Here is a 27525-nt window from a genome sequence, read left to right on the forward strand (position 1 = left end):
TTCCCTCTCTTCCTTATTTTCCTCCTCCTGTTCCTCATTTCCCTACTATCAATCCTGATGCTACAGTTTATTAAGGTAGTTACATTAGTTTCCCTCTATCTCTGGACTACATTTGCCATTTCTGGAACTGTCTTAATTAAATTTCATTTCTGTAACAAAGTTTCTTAGTCTTCACTTCCTAAACAAATCTATCAGCCCTGTAACTGAACTCCTCTTTTTCTATTGAATGGTATGGACATTATTGACCATATACCTGCTTCCCAAGCCTCCTTCATGTCTTTCTCTTTAGCACATTATATATCTGTTTGACATTGATATTCATCCTCCCTACCTCAGCCTGGATGTTGTCCTGCCATATTCAAAAATACTATATTATATAGTCTATCCTATGACATTCTTGCTAAGTAGCCAGACCAGTTCAACCTTCTCCTCTTAAACACTGTGACAATGTTATGACATTTGTATAACTCCTACAGTTCTTTATGTTTCTAATCCTCCATATCTGGTATGGTCCTAAGATGTTTTTCAATATTTAAGTTCCAAATGTTAACAGCTTTTTCATGTTTTCTCCTAGCCTCCACAGTTTCACATATGTTTAATCATACAACAATTATAGCAGGCTGATGTTAAGAAATTCCTCAGCTGATGCCACATTAAGGTGTACTTATTTTAATTAAGGTCCATAGAGCATTAGGGTGGGCTTTGGACACCAAGGCAAAGCAAAGGCAAACACGTGATGCTTAGAGGGAGGTGGGAGTAGCAGTTTCTGATGTTACGTCAACACTGATGAGTAATCCCCCTTGCTTATAATACACTTGTGACTGCACTTTTTCCAATGTTGGAAGTGCCTCTGAAACTTACATTTCATTACAGTGTTCAACTCCTTCAGTAATTCTGTTTTTATCTCATCATTGGTGACAAAATGACATCCTTTGATGGTTCTTTTCAGCCTTGAAAAGAAAGAAGTTGCAGGGAGCCATTCCAGGTGCATACAATGGATGAGGCTACATGATGGTTTTGTCTTTTGCCAAAAAATCATGAACAAGCACTGAGATGTGGTTGGTAGCATTATTGCGATGCAATTTCCACAAGTGGTATTCCTACAATTCTGGTCAATTTCTTTGAACTGCTTCATACAAATGGCGCATAACTTCCAGGTAGTATTCCTTACTGACCGTATGACTATAAGGCAGGAACTAATGATGCACTTTCCCATAATCACCAAGCAAGGTGGCACAATGGTTAGCACATTGGACTCACATTCGGCAGGATGATGGTTCAAACCTCCTTCCAGCCACCTAGATTAAGGTTTTCTGTGATTTCCTTAAATCACTCTAGGAAAATGCTGGGATAGTTCCTTTGAAAGGGCATGCCCAGTTTGCTTCCCCATCCTTAACACAATCCGAGCTTGTGCTCTGTCTTGACTCACCTTGATGTTGATGGGACATTAATCTCAATTTCCCTTTCTTCCTCCCATTGTAATCAAAGAAAGTATATGATCAAACTTCCCCCCCCCCCCCCCCCCCCCTCTACGGGCTGTTTCCATTGGGAAAACTGGGTCTTTATCAGTGTCACACCCTTATACCCATGTGCTTTCATGTGTTATAGTCTTCTTTATAAGTTCTGGATCATTATCATCTTCATTCAGCAATTCCTGGGCAATGGCTATGTGATATCATTTTTGGTCAAAATTCAACAATTTTGGAACAAACTTTACATGTTTCATGCCAAAAACATCCCAAAAAATTGCTTGACATGAGCCAAGGGATATGCAGACATCATCAGAAACCTCTCTGATGGTGATTCAGTGATTTTTACAGAGCCATTTTCTGTACTTCTTCCACATTGTCATCAGTAATTGATGTGCCAGAGCATCCCAGGCGGTCGTCATCTTCATGTTCTCATGCTTCTTTGGAACTGTTTATATGACTCGTAAACTCTTGTCTTGTTCATAGTAGATTTTTCAATCAACATTTTGAATGTGGTGCTCCACTTTACTCCATTTTTCACGTAAAATTTAATGCAGATCCTTTGATTCATCTTTATCGAAAGTAAAAATTTTCTGAGCACTCAAAAACGTATAACTTTTTCAACTATAAACAATAAACTAAATATTCAAAACAGATGAAAATACAAACATACATCAGGAACATGTGTACCAACAAGATAAAAAAGTTTTGAAAATTGGATATATACAGCCCATGAAATTAAAGAATTCTCATTACTTTCTTATCACACCTCATATAACAAAAAATTTGGTACACCAAAATTTGAACTCAGGTTTATTGGTAAGTAAGTATCATAAAAATATGGATGTACTATAAATATTTAAGTGAAGGGGACAAAAACTGTAAAAGCTAGTAACAATCTGAATATGATTTTTATGCACTGTCTAACATGCAAACTCAAGAATGAGGAAGATATCTGAGACAGCAGCTAAACGGTATCTTTTAGATAGCACACACACACACACACACACACACACACACACACACACACACTCACACACACACACACACACACAGGGCTGAAAAAGTATGGAACTTTCACATTAGTTCTGTGACTTAATACCATTCACTGAGAACTAAAAGAAGTAAAGATAAGTATAACTAAATATCATACTCCGGCAATTAACTGCTGCTATAAACGCAATGAAAAAATAAAAATAAGAAAAATAATAATAAAATGGAGTTGGAAAATATGGTGCAGTGGAATACAACTCAGTCTGAGAAAGATACTTATCTAATGGGATTTAAAAGCCTATACACCATTCTTTTAAACCCAGTACTTTTAGCAAATTTTGTGTAACAATTACATAGAGATTAATTTGATTTCATGAGGCATCTGTATTCATTTCCAAATGCAAATTTTACATTACATGAAGACTATTCATCAGATACATTTTATTTAAAAAAATTTTCAGTAACTTTCATGATAAAGCTTTTTATCACAGACACCAGCAAATATCTTACCTCCAAAATGTGTGAGAGTAACAAAATTGTAATGCTCCACGGTTGAACCAGCACTGTTATGAGCAGTAACACGTAAGGTATACCAAGTGCCTGGATTTAGATCTAAAATGAGAAATTCACTCTGCTCTTTCTTGATGTTATTTGAAACAAGTGTCCAGGAATTATCATTCTTTTGTCTATACTCAATTACAATAGATGTAATAGGACAATCGCCATCATCCCATGATGTCAGGTTTAACAAAATGAAACTGGAATTTACTTGTATTAAATCAGATATGCTCGGTGCAAATGGTGCTGGAATAAAACGCACATGTTAATTTGTAAGTAAGGAAATATTACCATAATCACAATGATTCATTTAATTTACAACTTCTACATATCAATCATTTTCAGTCCACCAAGAACAGCAATGTTTTATATTATGAAAAACCAGCTCTGACACAAGTAAACAGACAGTTACAATGTTATTAGAATGACACGTAAATTCCATAACATATTCAAATATAGGAAAAAAGATTATCACTGAGTTGAATACTACCTCTTTAAGTAATTTTCATTTGATGTATCACTGCTAAGTAACATAACTCAATGAAATGTGGGTCATACATAGAAAGAACTGCTACAGTGTAGTACAGAAAACACTTGAGAGAAACACACAATGAGGAGAATGGAAATGACATTTTTAGTCAAATACAATAATTATGCTGATGTTATGACTATTCATGATGGCCCCTGGACATTAAAAAAAGTGGAATGTCCTTCTTAACACTTGAAACTAAACTCTGATACTAAACTTTCAAATGCAAATAAATATACAATTATAAAATAGCAATTTTATCGCTATGACTTGTTTTTAATCAAAGCCCCAAGAAAGCTACAAACATACATTTATTACAAAATAAAAAGAAAAATGGACATAAACTGCTGTGGAAATTATGAGAAAATAACATTGTTTTGCTCTCTATGACATTATTTTTAATAAAAGTCACCATCTTTATAGAAATACTTTGCACACACATACTGAACACTTGCAGCATATGGACCACATTTGAATTTGTTGCAGTCTACACACAGATTCTTAGTTTTATTTGAACTTATGCATCCTCCTATCTGCCAGGTCTTCTGTATCAGTATCTTTCATTTTTCAGTGGCTGCAATGAATGTGTGAAAAGGCCCTTTCCTTGACTATACAAACACAGAGAAGAGTCTGCTATTCTGATAAGAAACATTTGTGAGGTAATGTTTCTTTCTTACTGACATCTCTCTGTAAAGGATCCATACATTGACTCCAGGAAGGTCTAGCACATTGAATAAACACACATAGGCTGCCTGTGGCAACCAAACTTAACAGTGTACAATTGAGGCATCTGGTCCAGAATATCAATTCCGGATTTTGTGGAATTGTAGACACCCATCTATCAACTCCCAATATTGTGGAACTGTAGAAGCTCACCTGAATAAAACCACTGATGCACCATAATAATAAATGCTAAGCTTCTCCAGAGCAATACAACACACTGATAGAACAGCAACTACAATATGTTCATGTTTCCACTGAATGAAGTAAAATGGGAAGAAAAAGAGGGAACGAGATCACTACAATGAAATAAAATAAATTAAGAAAATGTAAAAATCCATTATTGCACCTTAGAGACACGAAATGTAAAAAAATCACACCTATCAAAATGATCAGCTGTGTACCTTCAAGGTAAACATGTTAATAATTTGATCACTTCTTGTAATAGATGTCTGTCTTTTACAGAAATTATAAACCACCAAAGTTCATTTAAGGTAATGAAATACAAGTCCCCTAAATTAAAATGCATGCTATGTATTAAATTTTAAACAATGCTCAATGGTTAGATTGACTGGTATGGTTTTTCTAGAGTTAACAGGGTGTGTAATAACCATGCACAGCAATGCTTGCTCCACAACATGCTCCCACACTGGCCAGAGGGTTGGTAAGTAGTTCTTGTGGTAGGGTATACCATTCCTCCACCTGCACAGTTGAAAACTGCCACATGGTCATTGGTGCATAAGGACATGCTACAATATGTCTCCACAATTCACCTCACATGTTCTCTATGAGATTTAAGTTGGGTAAATGGACAGGCCAATCCTTCTGCCAAACATTCCTTCATTCCAAGAGCTCCTCCACCTGTGCTGTTCGATGCTGTCTTGCATTCTCATCCCTAAGAATGAAGTTGGGGCCCAATGTACCCTAGTAAAGATGCACATGGGGATGTCACTGTAACACTGGCTGGTGAGTATACTGTGTTCTAAAATTTGAGCTCAGTACGCCAATGCGACATTATGCCTCCTCCCACCATAACACCTGGACCACCAAAATCATAATGTTCTACAAAACAGGATATACCTTCATGTAGCAAGAGGTGCAAACATGTAATACATCAAGGAACATTGCTGAACTTTATCATTTTGTTGTTGCAGATGTTATGGTGTGGAGAGGCATAATGTTGAATGGGCATATTGTACTCCAAATCTTCAAGCCTGATGCATTCACCAGTCAGTGTTATTTTGACACTGTACTCCTTCCCCACATGCAATTTTTCAAGGCTGCATTTGGCCCTGACTACATTTTTATAAACGACAATGTGTGACTGCATCAGACAGCACAGGTGGAGGGCCTCTTGGAATGAGAGGATATTTGGAGAATGGACTGACCTCCCCATTCCTCCAACTTAAATCCCATTGATCACAAGTATGATGTACTGGTGCCCTCAGGGGACCATCATGATTCATGATGATTTCAATGTAATTATTCTCTTTGAATAAAAGTGTCATTTCCATTTGTCTCATTGTGTATTTCTTTCTGTTATCTTCTGTACTACACTGTAACATTTCTTTCTATATATGGTGCAAGTTTCGTTGAGCTTATGTTACGGGGCAGTGACACACCATGCAAAAATTTTTTTCTTAGGTTTTGCACACCAGTGTAATATAATCAATATTATTGGGAAGTGGATTAAATCCCTTTCTATTATTATTTTCACATTTACAAATTAAATATGCTGTCAAACTTCAAGAAATATGCATCCAAAGCAGAGTACGATGTTTGGAAACAGTTATAAGCATCACAGTTATAGCAAATGAGGACATTCTATTTCCAGAGACCAATTGCACAAATAATGAATATTGTTTATTATTGGATGTGAATTTTACAGTTTTGCAAGAGAAGCTATTTTGATTAAAGTAATTTTTAAGGAAGCATAATAAATGCTTCTTAATAGAGGTCAGTGTTTACCTAGCAACATTTCTTAAGACATGTTTAGAACTTAACACATTCTAGACTCTTATAATACCATATTTGCTAAAAATATTCATCTAATTTTTTCAGTTCTTGCTGAAATTTGAAACCATTCAAGTTCCTTATGTACATCACTTTGATAACTCATACAGAAGTCTTAATATTGGTGGTATGCCTAATAAAAGAGGAAAATTGTATGTTCCCACTCCATCAAATACACTGAATGAATCCTTCTATGAAATACACTGCTGATACTTTGACAGATTAGATCCCCACCACTCTCAAAAGGCAAATAGTATTGCAATCTACATATGCACCACAATTTAAACTCTGTGCAGAGCTATGTCCATGAGGACAGTATAAGACATTGTGCACATACACAAAAAATGCTAGATCCTAGCACCACCAGCTAATCATAGGTAATTACTAATGAAATCTAGTATTTTATCCATCCTCAGCAACTGTAGTTGTTTATAATGAAATAATAAGCAACCAGTTGTATAAAAGAAATTAAATTTCTGTACCAGTTTCAGGCACTTAGTGACCTTCTTCAGAAGGTTATACCTATCACATTATTTGCAGGTGTTGACAATAAAGTGCATATAGCAAAATGTCATGGTCCTAAAAAAATGTACAGGAGCAATAAGTAATACAATACTGAAGCCATTAACACAATAAGAGCTCTTAGATGCTTACATGCAGTTCATAGTATACTATGAACCACATGGAAGCATCTAAGAGTGCTCGAGTTATTTGATAAATTATTTATTTGTTAACTTTTATTAATAGTATATAGCATTTGGTATCAATAGAATTATAAGATAATGAGTTGTCACTGAAAAATATGTCTCATATGTATGCTTGAGTTAATAATCAAGTGGTGATCCCTATATTACATTTTACGTAAAACTGTGCAGCAGTAGTGGGGGAAAACATCTTCATTGGCATGGCCAGTTTGGCGCTAAAGCATTCTGATTTGTTCTTGGGGGGTTAGGAAGGATTCATTAAGAAGTTCTGAAAGACACTCTGTGTGGGGACTCTGGAGGGGTGACACAGTACAGATCTGGGTGATGAGAGTTGGTGTGGAATGGATTTTGTAAAGGACATTGAAGTCTGTGTGGATGATTCAGATGAGGGAAAGTGTTTAGTTCAGAGTGGCAAGTAGTCACAAATGCTTTTCATTTTGATGATATTTATAAATTTTTGAGTGATGTGGGACTTAGTCTCAGAGACTCTGTTCCACATGCCAGTGGTGCTTAGCATACTGCTATGACTCAGTCTATGCATTTCCACAAAAAATCATTATTAATTTTGCTACATATTTAAATGAATCTCTGTAGGACTGCCATTTTAACAGTTCTGATGTGTTGTCTGACTGAATAAACTGGAACATACAACATAAATTATACACTGGAATTCAATCCTTATTCATTTATTATTATTCTTATGTTTCAAATTGTATTGCTTAATAATACACATTAAATACTAATACTTGGGTAATTTGACTGCAGGGTCAGAAGAAAATCACAGTATTGCAGTGAAATATACTGATGGGCACAAAAGCAGATGTATACAGCTCAAATGTATGACTGTATCTAGCCACATGTGTTAATACCCAAATACCATCCCTAGGAAAATCACAAATTGCTTTCTGGTCAGGAATTTGGTTAAGAAAAAAATCACAGGTAGATCACATCAAGTTCAATACAATGTCCTTCAATGGTTCCAGTTATCTGACATAAAAGACAAGCCACAATTGAAGTCATATGGTAAGACACCTGCCTCATGCAGACCTAAGCCATTCTCTGTTAGATTAGATTAGATTAGATACTGTGGGCCCTGTAACACACTAAACATCATGTTTTCTCAAAAGATGTCCATTTTTAATTTAACCCTCAACTCAAAAGGTGACTTTTCTATAATGTACACTTTTAGGTGGGATCTCTGGATCTCCTATACTTAAACTGAGATTTAAGGCACAAATCATTCAAAATTTTTAATTTAAATAACATTTATTTTTAAAATTATTTAAGTTTTGTGTATATACTTCTTGCTGATTTTATTGCAATAAATACAGCCTACAGTGTTTTACTTTTTATCACATAAAATCACATACTTCTGTACACTTTTTTCAGTAAAACTTTTGAATAATGGACATTTTGGGGGAAATTAAAAATGTCTGCTTTTAAGAAGTGTCTGCTATTCCAAAAAGGATAAAAATACAGTATACAATACAGTGCATTCAATGTACCATAGACAGAAAAGTGCTGTACTACTGTATAAGTAAAGCAGTGAAAATTTATTAGCACAGTACTACACAATAAATCCCCATACATTAGTACAATACAGTATTAAAATTTCTTTCATGCATTCTGGAAGGTTGGTTTGAAATAATCATGTATTTTTTTCTGAATCAGAAATTCATTTATAATTGTCTTCTCAATTTGTGTTTCACCTGCTAATGTTGAACTGAAACCCTCTTCATCACTTCTCACTAAAAAGTAGTGTTTCAATTTTCTTATCTCTTCCACTTCCTGCTTACCTGAAAGTTGAGCAAAGTCACGTTCAGTTATGTCATCTTCATCTTCATTTTGTTGTCCGTTCTTGACATTGTCACCACACTGTTCTTGATTAAGCCCTTGTATGAGTTCACTTATGCTAGTTGACATAATTTCTGTGCACTGCGCATAATCAGTATTGGCAAATCCCTCAGATCCACCAAATTTCTCTGCTAAAGTGAGAAGTTCATGCTAATGTTCCATGAGGTTGTTTTCTTCAACACCAATGTCAATCACTGAAGCACAGTCATTAAAAAATGAACCCTGCCTTCTTGAAACAGTTGCTGATTGTAGTGGATGTTACTTGTTTTAAGGCTGAAGAAATCCATGATTTGCATCCAAAACACTAATAGATTTCCCAACTTCATATGCAGAGTAAACACTGTCCATGCGAGACAAAATATGTCTTTCTGCTGGTAAAGCACTTTGAAATTTTGAATAATCCTCTGATCCAGTGGTTGGCAATGTGTAGTTGAATTTGGCAGCAAAATCATTATTTTCACATTTTTAGTGCAGTATCACAATGGGAGACGGCATTATCCATAAACAAAATCACTTTCCTCCTTTGTCTTTCCATTCTTCTATCAAAAGCCAGCAACCATTCAGTCATTATTGCTCTCATCATTTAAGATTGTTTATTAGCATACTATTCCACATTCAATTTACTCAAGTCAATACTCTTAAATCATCTAGGTTTTGCTGCCTTATCAGTAATTAAAGGCTTTTCAAATTCACAAATCAAATTAACACACAGCATAACAGTGAGTCATTTTTTTGAAATTTTGCATCCTGAATAGTTTTCACCTTTCAGCGCCAATGTTTTACTGTGAAGAGTTCAGAAGAAATTTTTGAAATTTTGCCTCCTGAACAGTTTTCACCTTTCAGCGCCATTGTTTTACTGTGAAGAGTTCTGAAGAAAAGACCAGTCTAATCACAGTTAAAAAGTGTTTCTTCCTTCATAACCCTCACAAACTCCTGTTACCCATTTTTGCCAGTCTGACGCGATATTTTTGGCCATTGAACTGGAATCACCACACACAGTTAGAAAAGTGATGTTATGTCTACTCCTAAATTTGTTAAGCCACCATACAGATGGTTTAAAATCATTAAGTCCTAACTCCTTGGTGATTGTGAGTGCTTTCTTGCAGATCAAGGCTCCACTAATTGGCACCTTATTGCAGTGAGTATGGAAGAACCATTCAAAAGCAAATTGTCAACTTTTAACCCTGCTGTGTTGGGAAAAGTGCATTTACTGGTAAAATTATCATTTTCAGTCCATGATTTCATATTGTCATTTTCATTTCATAAAATGTCACTGAATTGTATTTGTCTAACAGGAAACCTCATGGCCATATCTCTAACACTAAACTTTTCCTTTTTGTAGACATTGATTATCTCAACCTTTTCATTCAGCATTAAAGCATCCATTTTTGTGTCATCTTAGCTTTGCAGTGCATAAACTCTCTCACTTGAAGTTAGTGACAGTTTGCACTTTAGGCCTTTTCACACAGAGCCACTGAGAAGCATTGCTCGGTGGCGCTTCTGCTGGCCAAGCAATGGTTTAAACGGGCACTTTCACACATGCCTTCTGCAGTGCTTGGTAGCAGACTCACCTCTGGTGCTGTGGATTGACCAGCCAAGCAGTGTGTCAACACATATAAAAAGTTGGCACTTGAAGTCAATGTAGCAGTAGCGATATCATCAAAGCTGTTCATGGCAGCATCAAAGGTACTAACAGCAACAACTGCAACTGTGCTCAGTGGCGGCACGCTATGCCTTGCCATTTGAAGGCATGCATGATTATGATTGTTGCCAATTAACTTAAAACAGTTGTTGTTTTCATGTTGCCCATTATCTGTAAGTTTTAATTGTTGTTGGGAGAGACATTTCAGTGTCCACATCTGTTATTGGGAATTTCCACTATTTGTAAGGGCTTTACCATAAGGGCTAATGTTATTTGGCAGGGGAATTTTCGAATGTCCACTCTTGACAGGAGTTCACATTTGGGAAGAGCCCATTAAGGGAACTTTTACTGTAGTACCCACAAACAAACTGTTAGAGAACTGAATTTTACATTCTGAAAAAATATGGTATCCTTGTAGCAAATAACTTTTCACATAAAACTAAATTCCAGTGTTTAAACTTGCACATAAAAACTGTCCTCTATAAATACAAGAAGAAAGTCTCCAAAACTGACATTCAGAGTTGGGTTCTATGTTTCTCTATGTCACCACTCAGAACAAATTTGAATTTAACTAATAGAAACAAAAAGGTCCCCATCACAACTGTTCTGCAATTCTTCTTCTGAATGATCCTCCTTTTGCAGAAATGTGATCACAATCTATTACAAAACTGTTATCTTTTTTGTCTATTTGTTGATTATATCACTGACATCTTCCTCAATCCACTGACTAACAATTTCATCAAACTTAGGATAATTAAAACTGACACATTCCTACAAACACATTTTGTACTATTGTGAAGAAAGCAGGTATATAGTTCACAAGTTGTGGTCTATGAGACCTCAATACATTTCAATAACAAGAGTCAACAACAAACAAAAAATGGGGAATAATCCTACCAACAATAAAACATTTTAGAGTTGGTGAAATAAGTTGGGTAGGAGGGATATAGAAGCATTCTGCTGGAACTGACCTGAGAAAGCGATTTACAATATTTTTGCATGGAATGAGTGAACACACCTTGTGAATTAAGAGTTAAATACTTACTGCAAAAGTAAAAAAAAAACTACTGACTTTGGACCCATCTCCCCAGTGCTTCACCCTCTGAAACTGCAGCTGATGAACACATTAAATGTGTGACTCACTTTAAACAGCAGAAAGTATAACAATAATACGAGTAGAAATTCCTGGATGGAATAATACGTAAAATAGGTGAAAGGCAACCACTCACCAATATCAAATCAAAGTGTGGAGAGTGGAAACAGGTAATAGAAAACAGCATTCACACTAGCTTTTGAGCATTAGCTCCTTGACTAGAAAAAGTAAACACATTCACACACATAACCAGACAGACACACAATTGCACATGCCTTTTGGCTGCAGCAAGGCTGCCTATTGATACTCTATACTGAAAACAGTTGCCTGAACTGATTGAGGTGGGGAGAGAGTAGGGAAGGACATAAGGATGGGGGATGCAAAAAAGAGGCAGGCCATTGAACTAATGACTCCACAGCTGCACAATAAGATGACAAGAGTACAGAGGATACAGCAAAAAAGAGATGTAGGAAGACAGTGAGGGGGAAAATGGAGGAGATGGAAAGGAGAGAAAAGGGGAGTGGAGAGGGGTTGAAAAGAAGGGGAAAGTAGAGTGGGCAGGGAGGAGTGAGGAGGGGGGAGGGGGGAGGGAGGGAGAGAGAGGGAGAGAGAGAGAGAGAGAGAGAGACTATGTTGGGAGCAGGGGAGAGAAAGAGCGGTGGAAAAGGCAGTGGATGATGATCTCGATGGAGAAGGAGTGTTGTGAATAGAAGGGAAAAGGTAAGGTGAGGCAGTGGTAGCAGGTTAATGGAGGTTTAGGCCAGTGGGATTGTGAGACCAGAGGATATGTTGGAAAGACAATTCCCATCTGTGCACTTCAGAGAAACTTGTACTGGAAGGGGGTATTCAAATGGCCCACATAGTGAAGTAGCTGCTGAAGTCATTTGCATTGTGGTGTGTAGCACATTAGCATGTTCAGCAAATGGATGATCAAGTCTGCAGTTTGACACAGTTTGACAGTGGCCATTCATGTGAGTAGACAGTTGGTTACTTGTCATGCCCACACAGAATGCTGTACAGTAATCGCAGCACAGCTGAAATATAACAAGACTGCTTTCACATGTGGCCCTGCCTTTTAATGGGCAGGAAATAACAGTGACTGGACTGTAGTAGGAGGTGGTAGGTGGATGTATGGGACAAGCCTTGCACCTGTGACGACCACAAGGTAACGACTCATAGGGTGCCGGATTTGGGGTAGGATTGGAGTAGATGACATGGGAGATTTGTTTATGGATGAACTGGATAGGATTTCATCTGTGAGTAAAGGCACTGGTAAGATTAGTGGAGTGTTCTGACAGCTCTCAGTTTTCACTGCAAATGTGGCATGTACAGATGGTGAGGCTGTAAGAATGAAACATTTTTTAGTTGAAACATGTGACAGCACTCAAAGCGTTGATAGTGTTGGTTGTAGGTTAGAGATAGGTTAGAGGGTCTTGGGAAAGTACAGAAAGGGCTTGTTTCTCAAAGCGTGCAAGACAATCACATGATGAGAGTAGACATAACAGCTACCAGGATTGTAGTTGTAAATTGTTTTAGCTGTGTTGGGAAAAAACTATAGCTCCAAGCTCTAATACAAAGCACTGAAGCTCAAATCTTGTAGGTTTCAAAAACTGGCTAAAGCCAGAGATAATTTCACTTGAAATTTCTACAAATAGCCTAACATTGTCAGAAAGGACAGAAAATTCAGCTGGTGGTAGCATGTTTGTTTCTTTTAGAACTAGTGTATCTTGTAGTGAAATTGAATTAGATAGTTCCTGTGCAGTTGCATGGGTAGAGGTTATACTTGACAACTGGAATAAATTTAAAAAATTGGTTCAACTCCTCCCCCCCCCTCCCTCTCCCTACTCCTCTCACACTCAGATGATGAAGTTGCTAAGCAGTTTGAGAAAACTTGAATATCATATCAAATAGGTACCCCACACATACCATTATAGTTGGAGTGACTAATAATCTACCCTCAATATAGTGGTAAAAATGCAAAGGAGGTGGAAGATGGTTGGTTGGTTTGTGGGGTTGAAGGGACCAGACTGCAAAGGTTATCAAGGTGGAAGATATAAAACATTTCCAGAATTTGTGCTAAATGCTTTCTGTGAAATTTATTTTTAGGAATTAGTTCAGGAGCCCACTCAGAGTGTAAATGGTTGTGAAAACATACTTGACTTCTTAGCAATAAATAATCCTGAGCAAATAGGAAGTATCATGATGGATACAGGTATTAGTGACCACAAGATATTTGTAAAGAGAACACCCACCACAACATCCAAATCCCCCAAAGTAAACACAAAAGTAAATCTATTTAAAAAAGCAAATAAAAATTCTCTTAGTGCCTTCCTAAGAGACAGTCTCCACATCTTCCAAATTGGCTAAGTGTAGATGATATGTGGCTTAAATTCAAAGAAACAATATCTGAGGTAATTAGGAAATTTGTACCAAATAAATTAATGAAAGATGGTGCTGATCCCCATGGTACAGAAAAATGTCAGAACACTATTTAAAAAATGCCAAATTAAAAATAACACAAAATCTTCAAGATCGGTGGTGTTATACTGAAGCTCACAATTTAGCACTGACATCAATGCAAGATAATATGAATAGCTTCCACAATGAAACTCTGTCTCGAAATCTGCCAGAAAATCAATGGAGATTTTGGTCATATGTACAGTACACTAGTTACAAGACACAATCAATATCTTCACTCACGATACTAATGATAATATTAAAAATGACAGTAATACTAAAGTGGAGTTATTAAACACAGTTTTCCAAAATCTGTTCATCAAGAAAGATGAAGAAAAGATTCCAAAATTTGAATCAAAAATAGCTGCCAACATGAGTAACTTATAAGTAGATATCTTCAGTGTAGTAAAGCAACTTAAATTACTACAAAATGCATCTTCTAGTCCAGATAGTATACCAATAACGTTCATTTCAGAGTCTTATGATACAATAGCCCCATACTTAGCAATTATATACAACTGACCACTCTATGAAAGATCTGATCTAAGGACTGGAAAGTTGCACAAGTCACACCATTACTCAAGAAAGGAAATAGGTGTAATCCAATGAATTATAGACACATATCACTGACAGTGATTTGCAGGAGGACTTTGGAACATCTACTGTGTTTTAACATAATGAATTGCCTGAAAGGTAATACAGATTTAGAAAATATTGTTCTTGTGAAACACAACTAGCCCTTTATTCACAAGATGTAATGAGTACTATTGACCGGGGATTTGAAATTAAGTTCATATTTCTAGATTTTCTGAAGGATTTTGACACTACTTTTATGTGCATGAACAGTTACTAGCTTTACTTCTGTTGCACAGAACAACAGGTTTGGACATTTTTAATTCTGTTAAAAAGTATGTTGACAAAATTGATGGTTTTCAAAAATGCCCAGCAGTCTATACTAATAGTGCACCAGTTATAATCAGTAGCATAAATAGCTTTGTTGGTCAATTATGAAAAAGTGGAATACATTATTTTACTTTTCAATGCATTATTCATCAGGCAACGTTACATGAGAAAAGTGTTAGAATGCTGTCTGCAATGAAAAATGTAACAAAAATTATGAATATAATACACTGAGAAAATCTATCACTATTTCATCAAAAGTCAAGCAATTTTTGGTAGAATTTTACATGGTATATGGAGATAGAATGTTTCATTCTGAAAATTGTTGGTTAAGGGTGGGAAAGGATATTGATATTTTTATTTTTATTTATTTATCTATTTCATTATTTTTTGCCCTTAGAACATTTCAAGTTTTTGAATAGAGAGGTAAAATCAGATAGTTTGAAATTTGAGAAGAAGCTGAAGGGTTCATTTTCCTTTATCACAATCAGCATTTCTAATAGATGTTACATATCAATTGAATAATTTAAATTTATCTTTGCTTACAGGGAGTAGGTAAGGCTCACAATCCAGGTGAACTGTCTACTGTCACTGCAACTGACTGGTGTTGCTGTGGCTGGAGTGAACCTGTGATGGCAGCACATGTGTCAAGTTGGAGGGGGAAGCACTTGTTGGATGGGGATGATTTGTGAGCCACGTTTTGCCAGACCTGCTAGGGAGTATCATTTCAGCTGTAAAACTGGATTCATGATTTCCTGTCAGAAAGGTCACAGTACCCAGTAATCAAAGGAAAACTGTCTAGTGAAACAGAAGTGATACCCGCATTCCAGAAGGAAGTGTTAATAGGACTTCTCCTGTTCCTGTTCAGTAAAAATGATATAGGAGACAATTTGAGCAGCCCTGTTAGAGTGTTTGCAGGTGATGCTTCCATTTACTGCCTAGAATACCAAAAACAACTGCAAAATGATGTGGATACAATGGCTGTATGGTGTGAAAAGTAGTAACTGTCTCTGAATAAGGAAAAGTGTGAGGTCATCCACATGAGTATTACCATAAATCCATTAAATTTCTGTTACTTGATAAATCACACAAATCTAAATGCTTCCAAATTGACAAAGTACCTTAGAATTACAATTACAAATATCTTAAACTGGAACAATCACATTGATAATGTTGTAGGGAAGGCACACAAAAATACTATTTTTTATTGACAGGACACTAAGAAGATCCAGCAGGTCTACTAAAGAGACTGCCTACACTACACTTACCTGCTTGTACCCTGCTAGAGTATTGCTGTATGGTATAGGATCCTTACAAGATATGATTGATGGAGGACATCCAAGAAGTCTAAAGAAATGCAGCTCATTTTGTATTACCACAAAATATGTGAGAGAGCGTTATGGATATGATAAGTGAGTTGGGTAGGCAATCATTAAAACAGAGGCATTTCTCATTGTGGGAAGATCTTTTCATGAAATTTCAATCACCAATGAGAAAATATTTTACTGTTGCGAACCTCCATAAAAAAGAATAATCACTGTAATAAAATAAGAGAATCAGAACTCGCACAGACAGGTTTAAGTGTTCACTTTTCCTATGTGCTGTTAGAGAGTGTTATGGTAGAGAAATAGTCTGAAGGTGGTTCAAAGAACCCTCTGCCAGGCACTTAATTATAAATTGCAGAGTAATCATGTATATGTAGATGTAGGTGCAATTTATATGGGTGGATGTATTTATGGATCCATCTGACAGGTGCGATCAACACAATAGAAGGTGGCTCGATGAGTTTAGAAAGTTCAAGTGAGGCAGATTTGGGAAAAGGTGTTGATGTTATGAAGAAAAGAGCAAAGGTGGTCCTTGCTGTGAGTGCAGATCATAAAAGCATCATTAGTGAATCTGAATCAGAAAAGAGATTCTAGGTGTTTACTGTATAGGAAGGGTTCCTCCAGGTGGTCAATAAATATGTTGGCATAGGATGATGCCATCTGAGCACCCTTGGCAGTACCATGGAGGGTGTATGCCAGCTTTCCAACTCTTCTGCATACAAATCTCACAACTATGATCCCATCCCAGAAGTCCAACATGACCCCAAGCAGCTCTTCAAGACCATAGTCCCATCCAGAAACCTGATGCATGAATCCATCACTCTCCTCACACCAGCAACCCCCTGCACTACTAACTTTTATCTGCTCCCCAAACCCAAAAAACCCAACCCACAGGTTTCCCTACTGGTTGTCGCATTATGGCAGGTAAAATGCTCCTACAGACAAAACCTCATGTTTGTTGACCAGTGAATCCAAATTATTGTCCATACCCTCTCATCCTACATTCAAGACACTGATAACTTCCTTTGCTGCCTCACCACAGTTCCTGTCCCATTACCACCAGACTCCTTGTTGGTCACTATGGCTGTGCCGACCTTGTACATCCAAATTTCCTGTGTCATCTGCTCTTCTGACACCAGTAAACCTGTTGCCTAACCACTGACCAACACTACTCTGATCACCTGGTAATATGCTCGCCTTGAAACCCACAACCACATCCTCCACCAGGTCTTTGACTACCTCTTATCATGCCCTGAGATGAGGGATGTCCTACCAAAAATCCTACACATATACCACACAGTGTTCTGCCACACACCCAAACTACAGAATATCCTTGTCCATCCCTATTCCAATCCTACCCCCAATCCTGCACCCTACGGATCATTGCCTTGTGGTCATCATAGGTGCAAGACCTCCCCCATACAACTACCCACCACCTCCTACTGCAATCTGGTCACTGGCATCTCCTACCCATTAAAAGGCAGGGCTACTTGAGGAAGTAGTCATGTTAGATATCAGCTATGCTGCAATTACTGTACAGGATTAATTTAAGATGGGGCCCAGTGAAAAGTGCAGTGACACAGTGCTCTCGGAAGAAAACAAATTAAACAGTTCGTCATGCAAGAAATGTCAAAAATGTGTAGTTAAAGGAATACTATGTATTAAGTGCAACTTTTGGATGCATGAGAAATGCGCAAAAACATACCTTAAATTCGTAAGTGAATACTTTAAATGGCCTTGTTTTGATTGCTTGTAATTTCAATTTACAGAATCCCGGGAAATCAAATAATGAACCACTTCCTATACGAATTAGAAAATATGCTCGAAAGCCTAACTAAAGAAAAAAAGAAAAAAGTAGTAATAGCAGCTGAATTCAACATCAATGTCTTAAGTAAATGCCATGAAGCTGACAAATTCACTGATCTATTAAAAAAATCCAGCTTTAAACTAAACTTCTTAGAATACGCGAGAGAAAATGCCCAGTCAGCAACCAGCATCGATAAAATTCTGACAAATTACGTGTTTGAAGACATTCATAAATTTTGCTTAGCTATAGGAATGTCTGACCATAAAGCACTGTTTATTGAACTGGCAAAAACAAGCACAGAAACCTCACCTAAAAATAAGCCTAAGTACTTTAAAAGAAATTTCAACTCAGAAAATTTGACTGTATTCCAGGACAGATTAAAAGAGACATAATGGCAATGTAACAATAACAAATCAATTAATGAAAACTTTCAAAAACTCCTAAACAGCTTCCTTCTTGTATTCAATGAAACCTTTCCACCTAAGTGTGCCAACACCAAAGTGACAAGTAAACTAACTTGGATAAAAGAAGGAATAAAAATTTCTAGTGCTAGGAAATGGCAGCTGCACAAAGAGCCGAAATATAACAAAGATCTAGCTTTTATTGAATATGTGAAGCATTATAAAATTGTTTTCAAAAATGTTGTAAATGCAGCAAAACAAATGTGTAACAGCGAACTAATCTCAAATCATACGAATAAATCAAAAGCAATGTGGTCTGTTGTTAAATCACAATTGGGCATTAAAGTATTAAAGTCGGCAGCCGTGAAATGTGTAAAATAAAGCAAGAAAACACTACCATTGTAAATCCTGCTCAAATATTGGAACACTTCAACGAATTCTTTATCAATGTGACAAAATCAAATGTCAATGTTGTTGTTGTTGTTGTGGTCTTCAGTCCTGAGACTGGTTTGATGCAGCTCTCCATGCTACTCTATCCTGTGCAAGCTTCTTCATCTCCCAGTACCTGCTGCAGCCTACATCCTTCTGAATCTGCTTAGTGTATTCATCTCTTAGTCTCCTTCTACGATTTTTACCCGCCACGCTGCCCTCCAGTGCTAAATTTGTAATCTCTTGATGCCTCAGAACATGTCCTACCAACCGATCCCTTCTTCTAGTCAAGTTGTGCCACAAACTCCTCTTCTCCCCAATTCTATTCAATACCTCCTCATTAGTTATGTGATCTACCCATCTAATCTTCAGCATTCTTCTGTAGCACCACATTTCGAAAGCTTCTATTCTCTTCTTGTCTAAACTATTTATCGTCCATGATTCACTTCCATACATGGCTACACTCCATACAAATACTTTCAGAAACGACATCCTGACACTTAAATCAATACTCAAAGTTAACAGATTTCTCTTCTTCAGAAATGCTTTCCTTGCCATTGCCAGTCTACATTTTATATCCTCTCTACTTCGACCATCATCAGTTATTTTGCTCCCCAAATTGCAAAACTCCTTTACTACTTTAAGTGTCTCATTTCCTAATCTAATTACCTCAGCATCACCTGACTTAATTCGACTACATCCCATTATCCTCGTTTTGCTTTTGTTGATGTTCATCTTATACCCACCTTTCAAGACACTGTCCATTCCGTTCAACTGCTCTTCCAAGTCCCTTGGTGTCTCTGACAGAATTACAATGTCATCAGCAAACCTTGAAGTTTTTATTTCTTCTCCATGGATTTTAATACCTACTCTGAACTTTTCTTTTGTTTCCCTTACTGCTTGCTCAATATACAGATTGAATAGCATCGGGGAGAGGCTACAACCCTGTCTCACTCCCTTCCCAACCACTGCTTCCCTTTCATGACCCCCAACTCTTACAACTGCCATCTGCTTTCTGTACAAATTGTAAATAGCCCTTTGCTCCTTGTATTTTACCCCTGCCACCTTCAGAATTTGAAAGAGAGTATTCCAGTCAACATTGTCAAAAGCTTTCTCTAAGTCTATAAATGCTAGAAATGTAGGTTTGCCTTTCCTTAATCTTCCTTCTAAGATAAGTCGTAGGGTCAGTATTGCCTCACGTGTTTCAACATTCCTACGGAATCCAAACTGATCTTCCCTGAGGTCGGCTTCTATCAGTTTTTCCATTCGCCTGTAAAGAATTTGCGCTAGTATTTTGCAGCTGTGACTTATTAAACTAATAGTTCAGTAATTTTCACATCTGTCAACACCTGCTTTATTTGGGATTGAAATTATTATATTCTTCTTGAAGTCTGAGCGTATTTCGCCTGTCTCATACATCTTGCTCACCAGATGGTAGAGTTTTGTCAGCGCTAGCTTTCCCGAGGCCGGCAGTAGTTCTAATGGAATGTTGTCTACTCCCGGGGCCTTGTTTCGACTCAGGTCTTTCAGTTCTCTGTCAAACTCTTCACACGGTATTGTATCTCCAATTTCATCTTCATCTACATTCTCTTCCATTTCCATAATATTGTCCTCAAGTACATCGCCCTTGTATAGACCCTCTATATACTCCTTCCAACTTTCTGCTTTCCTTGTTTACTTAGAACTGGATTTCCATCTGAGCTCTTGATATTCATACAAGTGGTTCTCTTTTCTCCAAAGGTCTCCTTAATTTTCCTGTAGGCAGTATCTATCTTACCCCTAGTGAGATAAGCCTCTACATCCTTACATTTGTCCTCTAGCCATCCCTGCTTAGCCATTTTGCACTTCCTGTCGATCTCATTTTTGAGACGTCTGTAATCCTTTTTGTCTGCTTCATTTACTACATTTTTATATTTTCTCCTTTCATCAATTAAATTCAATATTTCTTCTGTTACCTAAGGATTTCTACTAGCCCTCATCTTTTTACCAACTTGATCCTCTGCTGCCTTCACTACTTCATCCCTCAGAGCTACCCATTCTTCTTCCACTGTATTTCTTTCCCCCATTCCTGCCAATTGTTCCCTTATGCTCCCCCTGAAACTCTGTACAACCTCTGGTTTAGTCATTTTATCCAGGTTCCATCTCCTTAAATTCCCACCTTTTTGCAGTTTCTTCAGTTTTAATCTACAGTTCATAACCAATAGATTGCAGTCAGAGTCCATATCTGCCCCTGGAAATGTCTTACAATTTAAAATCTGGTTCCTAAATCTCTGTCTCACCATTATATAATCTATCTGAAACCTTCTAGTATCTCCAGGGTTCTTCTTTCATGACTCTTGAACCGAGTGTTAACAATGATTAAGTTATGCTCTGTGCAAAATTCTACCAGGCGGCTTCCTCTTTCATTTCTTAGCCCCAATCCATATTCACCTACTATGCTTCCTTCTCCTCCTTTTCCTACTGTCGAATTCCAGTCACCCATGACTATTAAATTTTCATCTCCCTTCACTACCTGAATAATTTCTTTTATCTCACCATACATTTCATCAATTTCTTCATCATCTGCAGAGCAAGTTGGTATATAAACTTGTACTACTGTAGTAGGCGTGGGCTTCATGTCTATCTTGGCCACAATAATGCATTCACTATGCTGTTTGTGGTAGCTTACCCACACTCCTATTTTTTTATTCATTATTAAACCAAACCTACTCCTGCATTACCCCTATTTGATTTTGTATTTATAATCCTGTAGTCACCTGACCAAAAGTCTTGTTCCTCCTGCCACCGAACTTCACAATTCCCATTGTATATAACTTTAACCTATCCATTTCCCTTTTTAATTTTCTAACCTACCTGCCCGATTAAGGGATCTGACATTCCACGCTCCGATCCGTAGAATGTCGGTTTTCTTTCTCCTGATAACGACGTCCTCTTGAGTAGTCCCCGCCCGGAGATCTGAATGGGGGACTATTTTACTTCCAGAATATTTTACTCAAGAGGACGCCATCATCATTTAATCACATAGTAAAGCTGCATGCCCTCGGGAAAAATTACGGCTGTAGTTTCCCCTTGCTTTCAGCCATTCGCAGTACCACAACAGCAAGGCCATGTTGGTTAGTGTTACAGGACCAGATCAGTCAGTCATCCAGACTGTTGCCCCTGCAACTACTGAAAAGGCTGCTGCCCCTCTTCAGGAACCTCTGGCCTCTCAACAGATACCCCTCTGTTGTGGTTGCACCTACGGTACGGGTATTTGTGTCGTCCAAATTCTTCCCACCAATGGCAAGGTCCATGGTTCATGGGGGAGATGTCAATGTTACAAATTACAATTAAAATGTATGTTCATATGGTCTTGATTGAAAAAAATATATCTCCCATGAAATTTAGAAATATTACAATGAAAGAAACAGAAGACATTATATTATTACTACAAAATAAAAATTCGGTGGGTTGGGATGGGATACCGACGAAAGTGATTAAATCAGTGTACAAAATAGTAAGTCCTCCACTAGCTGAATTAATCAACAAATCATTTGAAGAAGGTTGTTTTTCAGAATCATTAAAATGCGCTGAAATAAAACCATTTTTTAAGAAAGGGTCAAGAGAAGATATGGGGAATTATCAGCCTATCTCCCTCCTTCCAGTGCTGTCAAAAATTTTTGAGAAAGTAGCTGTTAACCAAATCCAAAACTTAAATGTACCACCGGGGATTATTTTGCGCAATCAGTTTGGCTTCCAGCAAGGGAAAAATACAACAGATGCCATAAATAATTTCACAGAAAAAATTTGCACAGCTCTAGACAAAAACAGTAAAGTAGCCGGAATTTTCTGCGATCTGATAAAGGTTTTTGATTCTGTAAATCATTCCTTGCTAATCCACAAACTAGAAAAATATGGGGTTAAGGTTGCAGTACTTCAATGGCTTACTTCTTACTTATCTAATAGAAAACAGAGAACAAACATCTCTTCAAATGGTGCAAACTACCATTCACACTGGAAAACAATAACACATGGTGTCCTGCAAGGTTCGATCCTCAGTCCAATTCTCTTTCTATTTTATGTCAATGACTTACCACTACACATAAATTCACCATCCGTTCTGTTAGCTGATGACACATCTGTCTTGTAATGAGTGAAGAAACAAAAACGATTCCTGATAGAGTCACTGGTACATTAGACAGGCTAGAGTCATGGTTCCAGTTAAATGGTCTGAAGCTTAACATATCAAAAACAAACTTGATTCAATTCAGAACCAAACAGCCAAAAGACCAGGAAATTAGTATAAATCATAAAAGTGAAGAATTAACAGAAGTGCATTCTGCCAAATTTCTAGGTCTACACATTGATAAGAATTTAAACTGGAACACACATATTGAGCATCTGTGCAGCAAACTGGGTGGCTTTGCATATGCCATGCATATATTATCAAGTGCTACTAACATGTCCACTCACAAAGTAGCATATCTAAGTTACTTTGAAACAGTGATAAGATATGGCATTATTTTTTGGGGCAGCTCCAATAATATATCTTGTGTACTGAAGCTCCAGAAGAAAATTATCAGAAATATGTGCACTGCACAGCAAAGAGAATCATGTCATCCATTGTTACAGAAACTAAAAGTTTTGACTGTCCCCTCCCTATACATATACGAGCTAATGATAGTTTTACACAACAAACCGGAATTGTTCATTAAAAACCAATTTGATCATCCATACAGTACAAGGAAAAAAGATAATTTTATGCTTCCTGCCATAGATTGAAATTATATGCTCAGACCCCACAATATATGGGCATGAAAGTCTACAACAAACTTAAAGGCAAAAACATTATAAACATGGAACTAGGGATACTAAAAAAGAAGTTACATGAAATTCTTATACTCAAATGTTATTACTCATTAGAAGAGTTCATGGAAGATGAATTGATAATTTGAGCAGAATCCAACTGCAAATCAGCATTATATTGTGAAAAAAAATTGTCCATTATCAAGAAAGATATTTACCTATGTTGGAAAATAAGAAAATATAGATACTGCTACATAGACTAAATATAGTTTTAAAAATTAATATTAGATTCTAGTTTGTAATTTTTGATGTGTCTCCTGTACCATAATCACATGATTTGTAAGTGTATGTTATGAGACTAATAAATCACAATTCACAATTCTGTGTGGGCATGACAAGTAACCAACTGTCTACTTGCATGAACAGCTACCATCAAACTGTGTCAAACTGCACACTTGTCAATCCCGTTGCTGAACATGTAGTGTGCTACAAACCACAATAAATTGACTTCAATAACTGCTTCACTATGTGGGCCATTTGAATACTCCCTGCCAGCACAAGTTTCCCTCATCTACAAAAATGGGAATTGTCTCTCCAACATATCCTCCAGTCTTACAATCACCCTGGCCTAAGCATTCATTAACCTGTTATCAATGTATCACCTTAACTTCGCCCTTCTGTCTAAACCAGTCCTCCATTCAGACCAAGCACTGCCTTTCTCCAACACTCTTCCCCCCATTACCCTATTGTGGTCTGTTTGTCTGTCTGTCTGTCTCTCTCTCTCTCTCTCTCTCCCTCCCTCTTTTTCTCTTTCACTTTCCCTATCCCCCCCCCCCCCCCCTGCTCCAACTGCTCTCCCCTTCTATTCTCCCTCTTCATCTTCACTTATCTCTCCTTTTCTGCATTCATTTTTCCTACCTCACTCTTCCCCCTCTCAGTCATCCTACATCTGTTTTCGCTGTACCCCCTGTATTCTTTTCAGTTTGTTGTGCAGCAGCAGTCATTGTACCTCTTTTCACATCTACACTCCTTGTGTCCTTCCATACCTCCTCCCCACCTCCAATCAGCTCAGCCACTTGCTTTCAAGAATCAAGTATCAATAGGCAGTCTTGTCATGGCCACAGGCGTGTGTGTGTGTGTGTGAATGTGTTTACTTTTGCTAGAAAAGGAGCTAGTGTTCAAAAGCTTCTGTAAATGTTTTTTTTTTCTGTTACTTGTTTCTGCACTCCACACATCGACAGACTATAGATGATTGGCTTCATTTCCCAGCAGAAAGTATAGCTGATCTGAGTTAAATCAATTTGCAGATATTCAGCATCCAATACTGACGGATCCTTTGCACCTTGGTGTGAAGTACCCCTGCATAATTAGACAAACTGCCACAACTGCTGGGTTGAAGGTAAGTTGCCTTCCTACAAGCAGCATGCCCTAGTATACCTTCACCCTTCCTAGTCCTTTTTCATTTCCAGAGTAAAGTGAAGGATTGGGTGACTGGAGTTGAGATGCTGCAAAAACGTTTGCATGTTTTCATTTCTGTGAGGTCACATAACAAAGATATCATCAACATACCTAACAGGTACAAAAATAGCATCAACTTCACATACTCAAGTCTCTTTCTTGAAAATTGTTGACAAAAAGATATAAAAATATTAGGGAAATCAGATGACAGGGGATTTCTCACAGTCACAGTGTCAGTCTACTCAAAGAATGGGTCAATAAATAAGAAACATGTAGAATGTAATATAGAATGCAATGACTTAGTCAGTTCATTGCTGAAAACTTGGTTAGCCACAATGAATTAGTCAGCACAACATGGCAACTTACTAGTACATCAGAACTATTAAGACACAGTTCCTGCAAATGATGTAAAAAAAATTAACCAAATGAATCATTTGTTGTTCACAGTTACCAACTAGAACTATCAGTAGCGTAGCAAATGCTAATCAACAAGATCTATTGGAGCACCTACATTGCTAAAAGTGCATCAGAAAGTTACACACTCATTATGGATTTTGCATTTATCTCAGGAAGAAATGTAGGGTTAGAAGTAAGTCTCTTTACACATTTTTTTTCAAGTAGCTGTTACCATGGAGATTGTTTTCTTTTCTTTGTTACCATTTAGGTTGATTAGTACTGAGTCTGCAGTAAGTTGGGTTCCCTGCATATTTTAAATATAGCCTTGTTGATCCAGCATAACTGTTGCATTGCCCTTGCCAGTGGCCAGCACAGCTGTGGTAGGAGGGAGGAGGAGGAGGAGGAGGAGGAGATTAGTGTTTAACGACCCGTTGACAACAAGGTCATTAGAGATGGAGCGCAAGCTCGGGTGAGGGAAGGATGGGGAATGAAATTGGCCGTGCCCCTTCAAAGGAACCATCCCGGCATATGCCTGAAGCGATTTAGGGAAATCACGGACAACCTAAATCAGGATAGCCGGAGACGGGATTGAACCGTCGTCCTCCCGAATGCGAGACCAGTGTGCTAACCACTGCGCCACCTCACTTGGTGGCTGTCGTAGGGTGCTTTGTAAGAGAATGCAGAACTGATATCTCTGCCACTAAGATATTGCTCTTGGTTGGATGTGTCATGCTCAGAACTTGGCATGTTTTCCTGTGTAATTCCTTTAGAGTGTAACATGGTAATTCAACAACTGTCTACTTAAATATGTTAACAAATTCAATGATTCACAAATTTATATTAAGGATCACAAGCAGGACATGTTGTTTTTTGAACCATCAAAAAGACAGGGAGGTTATCTGTTGAAAGGCTGGTGTTGTTTTATGGTTTTTCTTGGCCAAATTCTTATGAGCTACTCAAAATTTCTATGTTGTGGGAAGAAAGGACTTAGTGTTAACATTGCTTACCTCTGTGAGGGAAAAAACATATTTGTGTATGCAATAACTAGATAAGTTCTGCAATAGAACACTCAGATTACTAAATGCTCTTTAATTTTCAGTGTGATGTACTTTTGAATGCATTATTGCCAACCTTTCAGAGCATGGCATTGATTACTAAACATGTTAATCATTTTAATTCTCAGGCCACCAACCATATTAAGCAAAGAACTGGCATAGCTCTTGTCTGTGAGATTTCATTGTTCCACTCACTGGATTATTTTTACTATCAGGAAATCTTGATCACTTCATTTAAAGATTGCTTCAACCATCTTGGTATTTGTTTTGAGATTGGTTAGATAGTCTCACCTTTGACCAGTTTGATAGTGAATTTTATTGTGTAACTGTTCAACAGTCACTGAAATTTGAATTTTTATATGGTTGGATGCACTGAACAACAACATATCAATGTTTAGTGGTTAATGTCTCAGTGAAACGAAGATAACAAAGCTTTATACATGTCAGAGGAAAATTTTAATGTGACTCTCAGGTGTTTTTCCTTTTTTTAGTCCAATCCAACAGGTAATTTTTAAATTACCTTGGGATGCTGCAGAGGAAGTTAAAAGGTGATGAAAGCAGGTACTGAACAAGACACATCCTATCAAGAGAAATATTATTAGTCCTAAAGGGTTTACTTCTCCTTTCTGTTAAATAAGACCATGACACAGCTGTTATACCCAGTGATGAAGATAATTACACAGTTCTGCAGGACTGGCAGGAATGCTATCAAAAGAAGCAGTACTACTAGATGACAAGTCTAATCACAGACTCAATGCTGATTAAACTAAACATGTGTGTGTGTGTGTTTGGGGGTGGGGAGTATTAGCCTCTTCAAAGCATCTAAAAACGAGTTTTTTCCAGTTCTGTTAAAGATGCAAATGAAAAATAAGATCACAAACATGTAGCAAAAAGAGATAGGGAGAGGGAAGGGGATGATTGCAGTCATCATCTTCAT

General features: G+C 37.3%; 1 protein-coding gene across 1 annotated transcript in view; it reads right to left on the reverse strand.

Moving 5' to 3' along the window:
* Positions 1–27525, reverse strand: part of LOC126470959 (Down syndrome cell adhesion molecule-like protein Dscam2) — a 242310-nt gene that overhangs the window by 49438 nt on the left and 165347 nt on the right. The window contains exon 11 of the mRNA XM_050099008.1: positions 2973–3266. Coding sequence (XP_049954965.1) covers positions 2973–3266 — 294 coding nt within the window. The remainder of the gene's footprint in view (positions 1–2972; positions 3267–27525) is intronic.

The sequence above is a fragment of the Schistocerca serialis genome, chromosome 3, assembly GCF_023864345.2.
Source record: "Schistocerca serialis cubense isolate TAMUIC-IGC-003099 chromosome 3, iqSchSeri2.2, whole genome shotgun sequence".
Classification (NCBI taxonomy): domain Eukaryota; kingdom Metazoa; phylum Arthropoda; class Insecta; order Orthoptera; family Acrididae; genus Schistocerca; species Schistocerca serialis.